Here is a 14,786-nt window from a genome sequence, read left to right on the forward strand (position 1 = left end):
TGTTTATCCTGCCTGAAGTTCGCTGAGATTCTTGTATACATAGGTATATAGTTTTCATCAAATTTGGAAATTTTAGGCCATTAATATTCAAATATTATTTTCTGCCCACCCATAACCTTTTACTAGGGTTCTAATTATAAGCACATCAGAACACCTGATACTGCCCTGCAGTTCAGAGGCTCTTCTCATTTTTTTCATCATTTTTTCCCCCTCTCTGTGCTTCAGTTCGGATATTTTCCATTGTTATAATTTCAAATTCATCAAACGTTTTGCAAAGTTTAATCTGATATTCAGCCCAAGTGAATTTTTCATTTCAGATACACATTTTTCAGCTTTGATTCATTTTGTTCTTTTATATAACATCCATTTATCTCTGCCTTGTGTTGGTTTTCCTTTGACTCCTAGATCATACTTACAATTGCTGTATCAACATCCTTGTCTGCTAATTCCATCATCGCTGTCATTTCTGTCTGTTTTCTACTGATTGATTTTTCTCCTGGTTATGGGTCACATTTCCCTGGTTCTGGCATATCTAATAATTGGGTGCTGGGCATGGTAATGTCATGTCATTGAGTGTCTTGACTTTATTACTGTCTTTTTAGAGTACTGAGGTTGGGGGGGCAGGCAATTAAGTTACTTGTGAATCAGATGGATCCTTTCACAATTTGTTTTTAGCATTTCTAGCGGTAGGTAAAATATTCGATACCCTAGAGTTGGTTTAGCCCTACTACTATAGTAAGACCCTTCTGGCACCTCTATTACATGCCTGGGTGTTCAGTGGGGTGTCTCCACTCTTGCTGGTTGGAACCCAGATGATTCCTGGCCCTCTGTGAGCTCTGGGAATTACTCAGCTTACGGCTGCCAGCACAGGTGCAACTGAGGGGCAGCCATGGTCTATGCTGGTGTCAGCAATAGTTTCTCTGCAAAGCTCCTTCCTCTGCTGTACTTCCACCCTGCAAATTCCAGCTGTCTCAGCTTCCCCAAATTCGAATCTGTCTCCTCTACTACCGAAGACCTCTAAGTTGTACTTGGACTGCCTCTGTACTTGGTCCAGAAAATAATTCCACGTAGAAAGCCAGGGAGATCACAGGGCTCATCTCATTTGATTCCTTTGTCTCGGGGGAAATGTACAATGTTCAAAAAGAGTTGATTCATCTATTTTGTCCAGTTTTTCACTCATTCAAGAAATAATACATACAGATCCTGTTACTCCATCATCCCAGTAACTTTTAAACACAGTATTTTGACTATATACTCTCAGTCTAAAGACAAAAAAATTGAAAACAAATACTGAACTATATAGTTGACAGATTTACATTTCACAGTGGTAAGGATGAGCAATTCTCAAACTACTTTTTGTGTTTTCCTGACAGTGAGAAAATTGTAAACAATTTTGCAAATGAATAAATGTACTAAGAGTAATGAAACAAGGATTCTCAGTGCTTAAGGAAGTGGGAAAAATGGGAAGAGAGAAGACTGGAATGAACTCTGCAGTGATGAACCTGAACTAGAGATAGTACGAACTCATGTTTTTAACATACAAATAGCAATACAGAAACACACACACACATACACGTGCGCATGCGCTATGTTTGAACTGTGTCTCCAAAAAAGATATGCTGAAGTGCTCACCCCTGGCACCCCAGAATATGAATTTATGTAGAAATAGGGTCATTGCAGTTGTAGTTCGTTAAGATGAGGTCACATTGGTGTAGTAGGATAGGCCCTTAATCCAGTATGACTGGTGTCCCCAGGAAACCAATCCAGTATAGTGCAAATAATTCCCAGCTTTGACCACCAAAAGGGTCTAGAAATAGTGACACCTCAGTGGCAATAAGCACACCTATGCCCAGACTGACTTCTTAAATATCACTGTCCTCTAAAGGGAATCCTTGGAGAAACGGCAGAACCCAGGGATCGAAGGGAGGAATGCAAGACGGGCCTGGAACATCTCGTGGTGCAGAGGTTAGGGTAGTGCTGAAAGAACAATGGCAACGGGCCCAAGGAGACAGGACCCCATCTGGGGTTGCCCCTGCCTCAAACTGGGCTGACCTGAGCCTCAAAAGTCGACTAACAATAGTAACAGATTATAACCGAGTTAGAATCCCCGAGTCCTTACTGATAATAAACAAATAATAAACATATGCTAACACCTACAGTGGAATGCCAACTAACATCTGTAGGGGGAATGAAGGAATTGTAAACCACCACTGTGACACCAACCTGGGCAAGAATCAACAGATGCTAAAACGAATGGGTCAAATTTGAAAGAGAAGCAGTTTATTTACAGTCTCAAATTACTTCCCTATAAATTACTGCTAAATTACAAACAGAAAAATAGTCAGTAGACAGTGGCAGCCGGCACATTAACCCAGGGATGGAAGTCACCATGAACAGTGATGAAGAGAGGTGCAGCCCTTGGCTCCACCCACGTCACAGCGAGGACTCATACCCCTGCCTGTGGTCTCTTGTCAAAGGATCCTGACTCTGGCACTGAGGAAATGCCATTTGCTGGCTTCTTTCCACAGCTACAGCACTGTCACACATTTGTCAGCCACGCAGGTTAAAGCCCAGTCACAGACCACCCAGGCCACCAGGCAAACTCTTTAATCAGAAATAAGGAAATTGGAGGCAGGGCGCAGTGGCTCACGCCTGCAATTCTAGCACTCTGGGAGGCCGAAGCGGAAGGAATGCTCAAAGTCAGGAGTTCGAAACCAGCCTGAGCAAGACCGAGACCCCGTCTCTACTAAAAATAGAAAGAAATTAATTTGCCAACTAAAAATATATATATAAAATTAGCCGGGCATGGTGGCACATGCCTGCAGTCCCAGCTACTCTGGAGGCTGAGGCAGAAGGATTGCTTGAGCCCAGGAGTTTGAGGTTGCTGTGAGCTAGGCTGATGCGTGGCCACGGCACTCTAGCCCAGGCAACAGAGTGAGACTCTGTCTCAAAAAAAAAAAGAAGAAGAAGAAATAAGGAAATGGGAAATAATGCCAAGCCACAAGCAAAGTTCTTATCTCAAGCAGCTCTCAGAAAATCTTTAGGCATGGAATTAAAATTATGGGTGTCATGATTTTGTGTGTCTTCTCAGGTTTCAACATGTAGTGTGTTTTCACAAAATCCTGCTTTAAAATGCCCTTTCCAGACATTGAACCTTTAATGTCTCCACTGGAAGACTTGTGAAAAATATGGATGTAATGTCTTGTACTAATACAATGGAAGGTAGAGGTTGCCCGGGTAAACCAGAGCTCTTCTGGAGGGTGGAATGCCCCTTGACAAGCTAGGGCACCTCAGGTGTCCCTGGGCCCCAGGCCACCAGCAGGATCAGGTCACTGCATGCCTGCCCAAGAGGTGTGCCCCAGACAGCAACTCTGGGTCTCCTGGAGAGTGACACGTGTGAGACTGTGTTCTGGGCAAGACCAAAGCAGCCTGCGTGGGGAGCACCCAACGTGTCCAGGAGCCTCCTGCTGCCCAAGTTGGGTTAGAGTCCCTGAATCTTTGCTGATAACAAACAAGCAAGCAAATAATAAATAAATCCCAACTACATGAGGCCCTGGGAACAGCCACCAGGTGCATCGTGCCAGTCTGCGAACAGGAGCATTCACCACACCTAGTGGGATCGTGGGGAAACACATGATCATGCCCCACATGCACCACAAGATTCCGTGCTGAGCCACAGCAACCGCCGTGTGTAGGAACCGTGGCTCCCCGACCCGGCTCCCACCCTGGCCCAGTCACTCCCTCTCCACGTGCAAGGCCATGCTACCTGCCTGAGGGCTGGCCTGGGGCTGCACCTGCTACCAAAGAGCCCCAGGAGCCCCAGGTACTCTGCTTCTGGGAAATAATGGGGAGCAGAAGGAGGTGGGGGACAATGACCCAGCAGGCCAGTGGGGTGGGGCAGCCATGCTCACCGGTTGGTGGAGCCGTTGTAGCAGTAGTTGGGCAGGAAGTCATAGTTGAGCTCCCAGAAGACATGGAGGGTGATTCTGCCGTAGGGCGCGGACACATTGTGGTTGGCCTCCCGGAACATGGCATCGAAGCTGTCCAGTGTCAGGTACCGGCTCAGCAGCTTATGGGTCATGCGGTTGATTTCTAAGAGGCCGTCCAGCTCCTATGGGGCCACAAAGACATGGTGCGGGGACACAGCTGGGCCAGGCGGGAAGGAGCACCTCCATCCGCACCCAGGCCCCGCAGTCCTGGCGGGGCTGCACTGAGGTGGCTGCCAGGGAGGGTGAGCTCTGGCAGGGGGTGGGAGCTTGCCTCCATTCGTACCCTCCACACTGTCCCTGAAGCACTCCTTCCTTGCTGCGGTTGCCCCCACTGGGCCACTGTCCTTTCTCTACTACAGTCACCTCCAGCAAGTCCACAGGTCACCTCCCAGCACACCATTCGAGTCCGCTGCGCAGCTCAGCCGGCAGCCGCTTCCTCAGGTGTGGGGCTGGGGCAGCTTCCTGGGAGTGATTTAAAAGCACATCCTCACAGGCCCTGCAAACCCTCACGCCGCCTGCCCACGAAACTCGCCTCGCACGCGGCGGCAGCCAGCGCTGGGAACACGGCTGCTCCCGCCTGAGACGTGCCGAGTGTGGCGCACACGCCAGACCTCCAAGTCAGCATGAGACGGCACGTCAAATCTCTCTCAATAACACTGCCGTAGGGATAACACATTGACTGGTAATTTGGGAATATATATGGTTATTAAAATATATATCATTAATAAAAATAATTCCACCTGTTTCTTTTTCCTTTTCTAACGTGACTGAGATTAAATTTCAAATTATGGATCTGGCTTGCATTACACTGCTATCGAATAGCACTGGTCTGGGTCAGAGCCTCAACCAAGGATTTTAATCAAAATCATATTGGCCAGTAACAGTTAAAACACCAAGGCCCTGTCCCAAACCACGCTTGGGAAGAAAGGTGGCCCTGCGTCTCTGGGGCCCAGCCTATTTGGTTCCGGGGAAGAACTTGAAGAGCCCCGCTCCCCGGCAGAGAGGCGTTCCCAAGGCCAGCACTGCCCCTGCCCGTGCCCGGCACACACCCTGCTGAGGCCCCCACGCCCCGCACTTCTGGCTAAAGCTTATTCTCCAGTAAGCAACAATTTTCCTGAGTCCCTGCACGTTCATTACCATCTGTCTTCAGCCTCTATTCTCAGAAGATCAATTTGGCTGCTATAAAATCCTTGCTCACACTTCCTTTCCTCAGGTCTGGCAAAGGGCTAAGGAAAGTGGATCATCTTTTCCTGACTGCTCTGCTCAGCCAGCCAAAGGAATTTTTCTTCTCTTTAAAGTTCTTTTACTTCAATATTTCCTGGTGTTGGCCAGTTTGGGTCAATTTTCCTAGAGTAGATGATATATGCTTTTAATATATACTTTCGAATTTTCTTTTATCAATGTTTTCTTGAAAAACACATTTTAATCTTTGTTCCATTCTGTTGCTTTGGTTTTCTCCTTCAGGGACCTCTATGATATGCATGTTGGATCTTTGTTTTCTATCTTCCATATCATCTTCTCTCAAGTTCTTTTTCTCTGTCTTTATTTCCTCTTGATTTTAAAAATTTTCCTCATTTTATTTCTCTTAAAGTCACCATCCATTATGTTCTTTCTGGTGTAGTCTTCATTTTTGAAACAATTTTTTCTTTAGTTTTTAATTCTTTCATCAGTTCCATCATCTATTCATCAAAGCTTTCTTTTCTGCCATCATCTTGTTTCTAGATTTCCAAAAATTCTGAGTTATGTTATTCTTTCACAGCAACTACACTTTCTTAATTTCTTTTAGCATGTTTTGAAAGATTAGGTTATAGTTTTCCTGAGTTTTACAGAAATCTTTCTGTCATGCTCTTGTTGACTGCAGGGACACTACTGTGCACTTACAGTGTCTTTATTGCATAACACATCTGAACGGGACTGGGCCACGATCCTCACCTATGCTCAACTGCTATGTGAAAAAAACTCTCTCACGCTCTGGGGGTGACAGGGGCTGGCCAGGACCGGTAACAACAACAGCTCCTGCTTTCTAGAATCTGTCTCTCCTGCTCCCCTCTCCTAACTCTGCCTGCATTCTTCTTCACCCCAAAACCCCTAACCATCACCAGCCTGCATGGTAGCCCCAGTAGCTTTTCCCGCATGCACCTCTCTCAGAAGGGGATTTTGATTCATTCCAATCTGGACTTTGCAGGGCCAACTGTTCTAGCCCCATCGAACTTTCTCTCATCTCAGCATCCTTGAAGAGCTCTGTGGAAATTATTCTCTGCAGGCCATGAATGACAGCAGAAGCTGGAGCCATCAACCCAGGCTCCCCAAATTCAGTGGGGCCAAGTCATGGGCAGCTCAGCCAAAGTGTGTTCAAATGGCTTTGCCCACAGAGATCTTGGCGTTGGCTAATGGATCATGGTATTCCCAGGGCTGGAACAACAATCAGCCTTCGAAAGTCTTATTTGATCTGGATAAAGGGTAAAGCAAGCTCTAGGTCAACTGAACACAAGTGTGACTTAAATCATCACAAAAGAAATCTGTGCTCCTCAACTAGTTCCCAGACCCAGAGCTCCATGTATGAAGAGGAGGAAGGCTCTTCTGACACTAACAGAAACGCATAATGTAAATCTTCCTCCTACGCTCCCCCAATGGAAATGGACAAGCAGCTACTTATCGCAATGACCGACCAGTCCGTTCAGGACTACTGGACACTGGCTCTGAATTGACATTAATTCGTAAAGATTCAAAGATATTGTGGTCCAGAGCCAGGGGAGGACCAGGGATCAGCGGAGCTGGGGAAAAGTAATTGTGGTTTTAGCATTGTTGAAATTTGCCATTTGATGTTGGAATACATTCTTAAATAAATGTGGTTATGTTATACACCATTTTAATACACAGTTCTTGCTTTATGTTTTTTTGCTAATGACTTAGTACTTGCTGTTTATTTTATATTTATTTTAGACTATGGAAATGATGTTAGACAAAAAGCAAATCTGAGCAATTTTTTATTCAAGTTCAAAATGGGTCATAAAGCAGCAGAGACAACTGGCAACATCAACAATGCATTTGGTCCACAAACTGCTAAGGAATGTACAGTGCAGTGGTGGTTCAAGAAGGTTTGCAAAGGAGACGAGAGCCTCAAAGATGAGGAGCGCAGTGGCCGGCCACCAGAAATTCACAAAGACCAATCGAGAGCAGTCATCGAAACTGATCCTCTTACGACTACACGAGAAATTGCCGAAGAACTGAAGGTTGACCATTCTATCATTGGGCATTTGAAGCAAATTGGAAAGGTGAAAAAGCTTGATAAGTGGGTGCCACATGCGCTGACCAAAAATCAAAAAGAAAAATCGTTTTGAAGTGTCATCTTCTCTTGTATGAAACAACAAACCATTTCTTGATTGGATTGTGACGTACGATGAAAAGTGGAATTTGTACGACTGACGACCAGCTCAGTAGCTGGACGGAGAAGCAGCTCCAAAGCACTTCCCAAAGCCAAACTTGCACCAAAAAAAGGTCATGGTTACTGTTTGGTGGTCTGCTGCGGGTCTGATCCTCTCTACAGCTTTCTGAATCCGAGCGAAACCATTACGTCTGAGAAGTATGTCCAGCAAATCGATGAAATGCTTATTCCTAATTTACTCATCACCCTTTCTTTGTATGGAATTTGCAGATTTCTTTGTAAAAATTTTATCACATTAGGTTCATTTCCAAAAATGTACATCTTTTTGAGATTACTGTGATAAAAAGTTAAAAATTTTTATCTATTAGCTCATTACTACTAAAATGTAAGCACGTTAAGTACTCTGCTATCTTTTGCTGTAGTTAGGTACAATTTATTCAACAATGGTATTATTTGTTCTTTAAAGTCAATTTAGAATTGTGAATACTAAAAATAGATGCTAAAGAAGAGACTCAAGATATGCCAGGTTTAATTAGTGCACATTTTTAGTATCTATAAAAGAATTGGACCTACCATTAGTTCAATTTATCAATAAGGACAAGTAAAATTAGTTCCAGTACTTACAACTATTGATGTCAAGTCTTCACTTTCAAACCGTCCAATCGCCAGTTCCAGGGACTTATACATGGCTGCTGAGACCCGCTGAGTGATCAGACGATTGAGGTCTATCGACCTGCCCAGGAGCTGGGGGAGGCAGGAGTGAGGGACAGCAGGATAAGAGTGAACTCAAAAACTTATGAAGAACAAAAGGCAAATGAACAAGCAAAAAACATAAAAAACATAAAAAACAACCCAGAATCCTATTTCAAAAGACAAACAAAATTTATTTGTAGAAGGATATGGCAGAAATTTAAACATTTTAGATGAAATTGTGTGTGTGTGTGTGTGTGTGTGTGTGTGTGATAACTCTTCAGTATTTACCCTACTTTCCTCGAGCTGAAATTCTACAAAGCCATAAAGCACTTTAGTAGTGTTATTTGCATTGAATTTGCACTTAAAACATGGGCTAAAACCCCAACCCCCCCTAGAGGCCCTGGAGAATCTGGGTCTGTCAACAATGACACCCTTTGTAATAGTGTCCAGGACCAGCCACCCACGACACAGAGTGGCCTGGTGTGTCTGATTTTGCACATGTGTTACAATGACAAATAAAACTACTTCATCTCTACCTTAGAGTCCTAAGAACACATGTATTCCTCAATAACATTTCAACAACATAAAAATATTGCAGGCCAGGCGTGACTGCTGGATGTCAGAAGTTCGAAATCAGCCTGAGCAAGAGCAAGACCCCGTCTCTACTATAAATAGAAAGAAATTAATTGGCCAAATATATATATAGAAAAAAATTAGCCAGGCATGGTGGTGCATGCCTGTAGTCCCAGCTACTCGGGAGGCTGAGGCAGTAGGATTGCTTGAGCCCAGGAGATTGAGGTTGCTGTGAGCTAGGCTGACGCCATGGCACTCACTCTCGCCTGGGCAACAAAGTGAGACTCTGTCTCAAAAATAAATAAATAAATAAAAATAAAAATAATATTGCAAAGCCCTTGTGAGAAAAGTCCCCCAAAATGTGCATGGTGGTTATCTGTAGATAGAGAGTAGAATTAAATGAAACTTTCTCTACAGCTTTCCATAATTTCCCCCCTTTTTGGTGATTTTATATCGTTTTTAAAAATACCACAAAAAATTAGCACTGTGTATCTTTAAATCATGCTGGCCAGGAGAGCCAGCGTCTGAGACTGACCAGTTAAAGCCCATCTCTGACACTCCGAGCTGAGGAGTGCGGCTCATTCTTTCTAAGCTCTGGCTTTTGGGCTCCTGGAGAAGGGCCGACCCCATTGGGCCACACCTGCCCCAGGAGCCCGGGCAGGGCAGGTACAGAGTGCTCAAGGTCTCCCTGTGTGTTTGAGGTTATCAAATAGAAACTGTTTGCCTTTAAAAGCTTGATACATTTATAAGGACACTCACACAGTCACTTAACATACTGATACCTCTTAAAACCTACTCAGCCATAAGAAAATCCCAGCACTTTCAAGGCGTGCTCCACGTGCAGCACACCTGGGAGGGCCCGACGCACCTGCACGTGTCTCTGCTTCAGCAGCGTCTCGTAGCGGTTAGAGGGTGGGAGGTGGATCGTGGCTCCCTGATTCTTGCATTCTGATCGTAACCGTTTATCCAGAAGCAAACTAGTACAGAAGGAAGACAGGACGTTCTTTGCACATTGTAAATTTTCACAGAAACATCAGATTGAATTATCCAAGATTTTGCATCAAACCCACACACAGACACTCATACTCACCTTCCGGCCATCACCTTATAATATGCAAATATCTGGTCTGCTAGCTTGTAAACAAACTGGTCAAAACATAGATTCACCTGAAGACAAAGAAAGTGCACGTTAGAGATTGCGTCCCTAAACCAAGATTAAGTAACACAACTTGAAAAACACAATCTTCTGCTAAGACAGCTGAGGATCTTATTAGAAAAAAGAAACTAGAAACTATCTTACTGTCTGACAATAGCACAATAAGTTACAGTGTGACCAGGAGTGACCACCACACAGCCATTGAAAATTATGCCAGAAACATTCTTACTGAGGGAGAAAAATGTTCCTACTCCTTTAAATTCAAGGGAATATGAAAGAGTCTCCCCTCACCATGTGCTCCAGGTGGCTACTGTGCACTGCATCTGGGGCCCCACCCGGGAGCAGCTCCTGTCGCCAGCTGTGCCTCCATCATAGTACCTCCCAGGCTTCCCTTGGAGCTGGGTGGGCTGTTCTGGGTGCTCTGGGTACAAGGTCAGTCAGGAGACACCCCCGAAACCCAGACTCCCGCTTGCAGATGGGACTGGCATGCAGGCCCCCCATAAGGACATCTGTGCCCAAGGCAAGTGGGACCTGGGACCCAGGGGCCTGGCAGACAGGGACAGGAGGGATGTCTCCGCCCCCACCCACCCTGTATTGTCCAGGGACCCGTGAGACCTCCCTGAGGAACTGCTTTTGGGTGGTTTTCATGAGGGGGTGGAGTTGGCAATTTGTTAAGGTTAAAAATTTTCTTATGCCCTAGAGAATAAGATTTCTCTCCTTAGCTATGTGAATACTGACCTGAGAATTCCGTTTGTGGGAATCTGGCCTCAAGAAATAATCCAATGCAAATAAAAAGTGATGTGTCAGGAAGAGCATCAAAGTACTATTTATAATAACCAAAACCCAAAACTAGAGACAGAATGGGTTGGTGCAGTGCGAAGATCATGTTTGTAACAGAAAACAGGTGAAGACGCAGAAACTGCTTATGACAGCTGTCATGTGAAGAGGTTGTAGTGACAGAGGGGAGTGTAGAGAGGGGGCTCACACCAAAACCCTGCTTCATGTTTACACTGCCTTGTTTTCTAAAGAAAGAGCAATTCCTTTAACACTCAGAGGGAAAAGAAATTAAGAAGGAAATTGAATTAAAGGAGATGAAAAGCCATGGATGCGCAGGCCCTCACCTCTGCCTCGATTTCGTCGTAGAGGAACTGCTTGTTGAACCTGGTGAGCGCGTAGTGGGCACTGTCATTGTACAGGTCCAGGGAGTAGAGGACGTACCTGCAGAGGGTGGCAGCGGTCACCACCCGGCTCCCCTTCCACGGACTCCCAGCTCTAATGGCCTCCAACTCCACAAGAATTTTAATTCCCATTTTTCACTCTCATGAAAGGAAAATCTATTTTTACTTCAAACACCAAACTCTCCTGCGGAGAGCCCCTAGTGGCCGCACCTGAGGCCACGCACAGATGAGGGCCTCCATCTACCTGCCTTGTCACTTACCAGGCTTTAAAATATTTCATCACAAGTACATGGTATTTTTTTTTTTTTAACAATAAAACTGAGTTATTGGCCAGGTGCAGTGGCTCATACCTGTAATGCTACCACTCTGGGAGGCTGAGGTGGGCGGATCATTTCAGCTCAGGAGTTTGAGACCAGCCTGAGCAAGAGCAAGACCCCATCTCTACTAAAAGTAGAAATAAATTAGCTGGACAACTAAAAATATATAGAAAAACTTAGCCAGGCATGGTGGCGCATGCCTGTAGTCCCTGCTACTTGGGAGGCTGAGGCAGGAGGATTGCTTGAGCCAAGGAGTTTGAGGTTATTGTGCGCTAGGCTGATGCCACGGCACTCACTCTAGCCTGGGCAACAAAGTAAGACTCTGTCTCCAAAAAAAAAAAAAAACCAATAAACTTGTCTGACTTAAACAGCTGACCACAAGCACCACTGGTGTGGGGCCTGTGTCTGAAAGCCCATCTCCCCCAGCCCACGTCTGGACAAAACTCAGCGGCCACATGCCTCAGGAGGCTGACAGCACGACAGCAGCAGCACGTGTGTGAGCAGGAGGGGCCAAGCGCAGGAAGGCCACCCCTGGAGGAGGAGCCGGACTGGCTCCAGCCCCTCACACGGGCCCTCCACAGAGCGGAAGGTAATTGCCCTGTTCGTCCCTGGATGCTACAAGGGACCCGTGAGGACTGGTGCACAAAGGACACAGGCGCTTCCCATTTGTGGTGCTTGGAAGGACCGACTGGGTCGTCTCCCTATCGTTCCCCACAAGATACCCCCGTTCTAATTGCTTTCCCTTCCACAGACTTCATATTTTGGAAGACTGACCCCTCCACTCTGGCTCAGAGTCCTGACCCTCCAAAACAAAGTTGCTCAGTCAGTACTTCCTGTCCCAGTTTCACTGGGCTCAAAGGCCGTGCACACAAGAGGGTTCCTCCCCTGTAGCCCCAGTGCCCTGGGCACGGCCACACCTCCGGGGCCCCCGCTGCAAAGGCCTGGAGAAGGCCCAGACTTGTCTCGTCTCCCTGATCCAGGCTGGTCCCGGGGCCCTGCCCAGCACCCAGGCAGAACAGGAACCTGACCAGCTCTACTACCTGAGCTCCACATTTCAGTCTGAAGCCAAGAAACTGGTCCCTTGTATCACTCTCCGAAGATCGGAGAGTGCCGAAGATCGACTCAGGAAACATGATTTCAAAGTAAATGCTGGAAATAGTCTAGGCTCCCTCCTCCGCCTCCCTGGAGAAGTCCCAGCCACCAGGAACACAGGGCCCACGGGACGCTCACTCCATCATCGAGGCCTCCTTGGTCTCCAGGATGTGATCCGTCAAGATCCAGGGCATCGACATCTCGATGGGGAACTGGATCCTCCTGCCCATGGTCAGCTCCAGGAAGAATTCTCGGAACCACAACTGTGACAGGTCACAGCACTGCTGCAGCGTTTCTTGGAGGATTCAAACAACACCAGGTTACCTTCCGCAAGCAGAAAAAGATTCAGCAGAGACAACAAAAGAGGGGCTGCATGCTGGGTGCCGGCTCCTCCTCGCTCAGCCCCAAACCATGCGGTGTGACATGAGCAGGGAGGGGTGTCTCCAGGGACAAGACTAGCTAGGTGTGGCTGCAGGTGAAGCCATCTGTACCCTGCATATTCTGAGCAGTCAGCATCTGCCCACCAAAAGGGGCTGCAACAGCTCTGTGAGCCCCTTGGCGGGCTTGGGGGTAAATGTCCTTTTTGCAAGGAGAAATGAAAACAGGATGGTTCTACTTTTACTTGGGTAAAAACCAATGTCTAGAATCCAGCATTACGTGCACACTCAGGGGATGTGTAGCTGATACAAAAATCAAGACAGCTTAAAAAACAAAATCTCAGGCCGGGCGCTGTGGCTCACGCCTGTAATCCTAGCTCTTGGGAGGCCGAGGCGGGCAGATTGCTCAAGGTCAGGAGTTCAAAACCAGCCTGAGCAAGAGCGAGACCCCGTCTCTACTATAAATAGAAAGAAAGTAATTGGCCAACTGATATATATATAAAAAATTAGCCGGGCATGGTGGCGTATGCCTGTAGTCCCAGCTACTCGGGAGGCTGAGGCAGGAGGATCGCTTGAGCCCAGGAGTTTGAGGTTGCTGTGAGCTAGGCTGACGCCACGGCACTCACTCTAGCCTGGACAACAAAGTGAGACTCTGTCTCAAAAAAAAACAAAAACAAAAAAACAAAAAAAACAAAATCTCCATCCTTTCACAGGGTTAACAGCAAAAGCATCGCTGTTTTCCCCAATGCCTGCAGCAGCCAGCCAGGACGGTGAGGCTTCCGCTCTGAGCTAGAGGTCGGCACAACGGCGGGTGTGGACGCTCGAGGAGGACACAGGCAGACACCGGGAGGGCAGAAAGTGCACCTGCCGGGACCCAGGCACCACCCAGGAAGGGGCTCACCTGCTCAAGGTACCTGCTACCTTCTCCCATGTCACCACCCACACAGCAGTTTCTGATATTTATATCACAACGCCTGGGTCTCAATCCAGGCAACACATCACATTTCCTTGTGTTTCTGAGTCCATGTAGGCTGGAAAGATTGTGTTTATGTTGCAGGGTCTAATCCGGCCCCTCGGCCTTAGCCCTTCTAAGGGCCACGCCCTGTGGAGGGAGCTGGAGCCAGGGACAGCAAGGCCACAGCAGCGGGACACGTCACCCTCTGTGTGCACCAGGGACGGGGGCAGGGGACGGTCAGGCAGGCAGAAGCGTTCTAGGTGGTGTTAGTGGTGTTAGGACATGCTGGGCCGGGCGCTGGTCAGCAGTATCTCTTACCACTGAAATTTATCAAGTGGGTGTAGAAGAATGACTCTCGATGAAATTTTTCTATATCCAATATGGTGGGCCCCTCAAGGCTACTTCTCAAGGTTTTCTTGGAACCACTTTTATCTGCAATGAGGGACTCTAGCATGGTTCTCACCATGTAAAGCTGGATTATCCAAGGAACATTTGTGGGGGAGAAAATATACACGGTGCATTAGTTACGCCAAACTCAGGAAAACAGTAAGAGAAGGACTGCTCCGCCATGCCCTGGCCAGGGCCCACGCCGTGCTGGCCCCCCGAGACCTGGCACCCATCTAAGTGGCCTCGTTGCTGCTGGTTGGGGGAAAGAACAACTTGTGTAGCGGAGCAGTTCACCTCCGTGCCGTAAACGTCAACAAGAAAAACAAACGATGTCTTACCACCAAAGGTTAAAAGAGGTGGGTAGGTGTACGACTGCCTCAGAAACGCGTTTACCACATGCAAGAGCCTTTCCATGCCCAGAGACTTGAGCTGCCTCAGCAGCTCGGCAGAGCTCAAGGACTCGGCCATGGTGCGCACCAGGTAGAGCTAGACACAGACAGACGGGGGAGAGGTGGGGAAGAGCCGTTAGTCACAGGACACACACGCCCGGGCGGGGACACGGTGACACACGCATGAACGGAGGCGGGAGGTGGCAAGTACCCCCCCCAACAGGCCTGGGAAAGGCCAGAGCCTCACTCCCAGACTTCGGAGAGGTTTCCTACAGAGCCAGCAACGTGCTTTGCT

The 14,786-nt window shown here is 47.2% G+C and overlaps 1 protein-coding gene across 1 annotated transcript in view; it reads right to left on the reverse strand.

Annotated features, from left to right (window-relative positions):
* CYFIP1 (cytoplasmic FMR1 interacting protein 1) overlaps nt 1-14,786 on the reverse strand; it is a 94,993-nt gene that overhangs the window by 25,123 nt on the left and 55,084 nt on the right. The window contains 10 exon segments of the mRNA XM_020289139.2: nt 3,912-4,111; nt 7,999-8,118; nt 9,509-9,617; nt 9,731-9,807; nt 10,918-11,014; nt 12,522-12,678; nt 14,034-14,204; nt 14,207-14,298; nt 14,300-14,379; nt 14,382-14,588. Of these exon segments, the coding sequence (XP_020144728.1) occupies nt 3,912-4,111; nt 7,999-8,118; nt 9,509-9,617; nt 9,731-9,807; nt 10,918-11,014; nt 12,522-12,678; nt 14,034-14,204; nt 14,207-14,298; nt 14,300-14,379; nt 14,382-14,588 (1,310 nt within the window).

This window comes from Microcebus murinus, chromosome 7, assembly GCF_040939455.1.
Source record: "Microcebus murinus isolate Inina chromosome 7, M.murinus_Inina_mat1.0, whole genome shotgun sequence".
NCBI classification, from domain to species: Eukaryota; Metazoa; Chordata; class Mammalia; order Primates; family Cheirogaleidae; genus Microcebus; species Microcebus murinus.